Consider the following 2093-nt stretch of genomic DNA (forward strand, 5'->3'; position numbering starts at 1 on the left):
ATCTACAAGTCTCTCCATGATCTCCCTCCATCGAGGCGTCATCCATTACAGTCTACAAAGATTAAAACATTGCTGATGGTCTGATCGTCGCTGTGATGAATGGTGAGAAAATCCCGCGGTGAGCGGCGTACGTAACACTGACTGATCCACGGATGATGGTTCTTACATTGCGGAGACCTCGGCTGATACAAGAGCTGGGGCACTGATGAATGGTGGATGAATGGTGGACGGCCGTGTCTGCTCCGCGTTCTGACATCTGACGGAGAACTAACTGTCGTGTGAGACACGGAGAAGCCATCTGTCATCTCATCTCCAATCACTGTCCGCTCTCTGCCCTAAAAGACTGGGAGCATTCATGGTGCTGTCCCTTTATGGAGTGCGCCAACCTTATGTATGCATCACTCTCATCTCTCAGTAACTCATCATGTCCTATACTCCAATCACCACGAGAGCTGCATCCACAATTGTGATGTGAGGTGTCCGCTCTCCAATCACACCCAGAGCTTCTGTCACAATTCCTGCATCCTGAGAGCTAACAGGACATCAGTAGAATTGTGGCTGCAGCTTTGAATGTGACTGGAGCATGAGACAAGAAGTACGGGATAAGCAGAGGAGGCCGCACTGGGGGATTAAGATGAATTATTGTAATGAGTCGTAGATGAATACGAGATATTTCATACCGACGTTCCTATCCTGGGTCTGCACAAATCTACATGTCTTATAAGTGTCTGGTCAGGTCGATAGAAATCCTGCAACATGTGAGGCCAGAGACTAGATCCCACATGTATGATCCCTGCACAGGAGGCCTATGTTATACCAGGCAGATGTAAGAAATGGAGGCCCGGACCAGGCAGAGCAGCTGCTACTGAGTGCTCACACAAGAGCTTCCAAGTAATATGGCGGGAAATCACCAATTCTGTCACCACCATCGATATCATAATCATCACCACCACCATCATCTCCATAATCATCACCACCATCTCCATAATCACCACCACCATCTCCATAATCATCACCACCACCATCATCTCCATAATCATCACCACCACCACCACCATCTCCATAATCACCACCACGATCTCCATAATCATCATCACCACCATCATCTCCAAAATCATCACCATCTCCATAATCATCACCATCTCCATAATCATCACCATCATCTCCATAATCATTACTACCACAATCTCCATAATCATCACCACCATCTCCATAATCGCCACCATGTCCATCTCCATAATCCTCACCATCACCACCATCTCCATAATCATTACCACCACCACCATCTCCATAATCATCATCATCATCTCCATAATTAACACCACCACCACTATCTCCATAATCATCACCATCTCCAAAACCATCAGTCTCCATAATCATCACCACCATCATCACCACCATCTCCATAATCATCACAATCACCACCATCATCTCCACCATCATCACCCTCATCATTATTAGTCATCACCATCTGCATAATCATCACCACCATCTCCATAATCATCACCACCATCTCCATAACCATCTCCATATTCACCACCACCACCACCATCATCATCATAATCTTCTCCACCATCATCCCCTTCATCATTATTACAGACATCACCATTACCTTCCTGGGCTCCACTCTCCTAATATCCCATAGCAGATGCAGAGCTTTCATCCAAGGAAGGTAATATCTTCTCTTCCCTCTTCCTTTCCTATTATCAGTTTCATTTCACCTTTTATTTTACCTTATCTTTCTCTTTTTCCTTTTCTTTTAATTCTTCCACCTTTTTTTCTTCCTTCTCACATTTCTTTTTTCTTTGCTCTTGCTTTTTGCTATTTCTTCTTGTTTATCTTCTTCCTCGTCCTGGTTGCCTGACTCCACTTTTTCTATTCCATTATTTTCTTCCATCTTCATTTTCTTCTATTGTTCTTCATCACTCTCTTTCGCCTTCATGTTCTCATCCTCCTACTTTTATCTTCGGCGTCTCCCCATCCTCCTACTTCTTCATTTCTTCTCATGCTCATACAACTCCTTTGTCTTCCTCACGAGATACTACTTTTTTAATTTTTGCCTAAAACTCCAAATTTTTTGTCTTTTTATCCTC

At 44.0% G+C, this 2093-nt stretch overlaps 1 protein-coding gene across 1 annotated transcript; it reads right to left on the reverse strand.

The window, feature by feature from the left end:
• Positions 1–873: 873 nt before the first annotated feature.
• On the reverse strand, positions 874–1455 carry LOC138645222 (heterogeneous nuclear ribonucleoprotein A3 homolog 2-like). Its single transcript, XM_069734382.1, has one exon. It carries the CDS (start codon positions 1453–1455, stop codon positions 874–876), a length of 582 nt encoding a protein of 193 aa, XP_069590483.1.
• Positions 1456–2093: the final 638 nt, after the last annotated feature.

This window comes from Ranitomeya imitator, chromosome 1 (assembly GCF_032444005.1).
Source record: "Ranitomeya imitator isolate aRanImi1 chromosome 1, aRanImi1.pri, whole genome shotgun sequence".
NCBI classification, from domain to species: Eukaryota; Metazoa; Chordata; class Amphibia; order Anura; family Dendrobatidae; genus Ranitomeya; species Ranitomeya imitator.

Bases quoted from the DNA above. Each gene is read 5' to 3' on its own strand.
- LOC138645222 (XM_069734382.1), bottom strand. From the start codon at position 1,455: ATGATGAGGGTGATGATGGTGGAGATGATGGTGGTGATTGTGATGATT.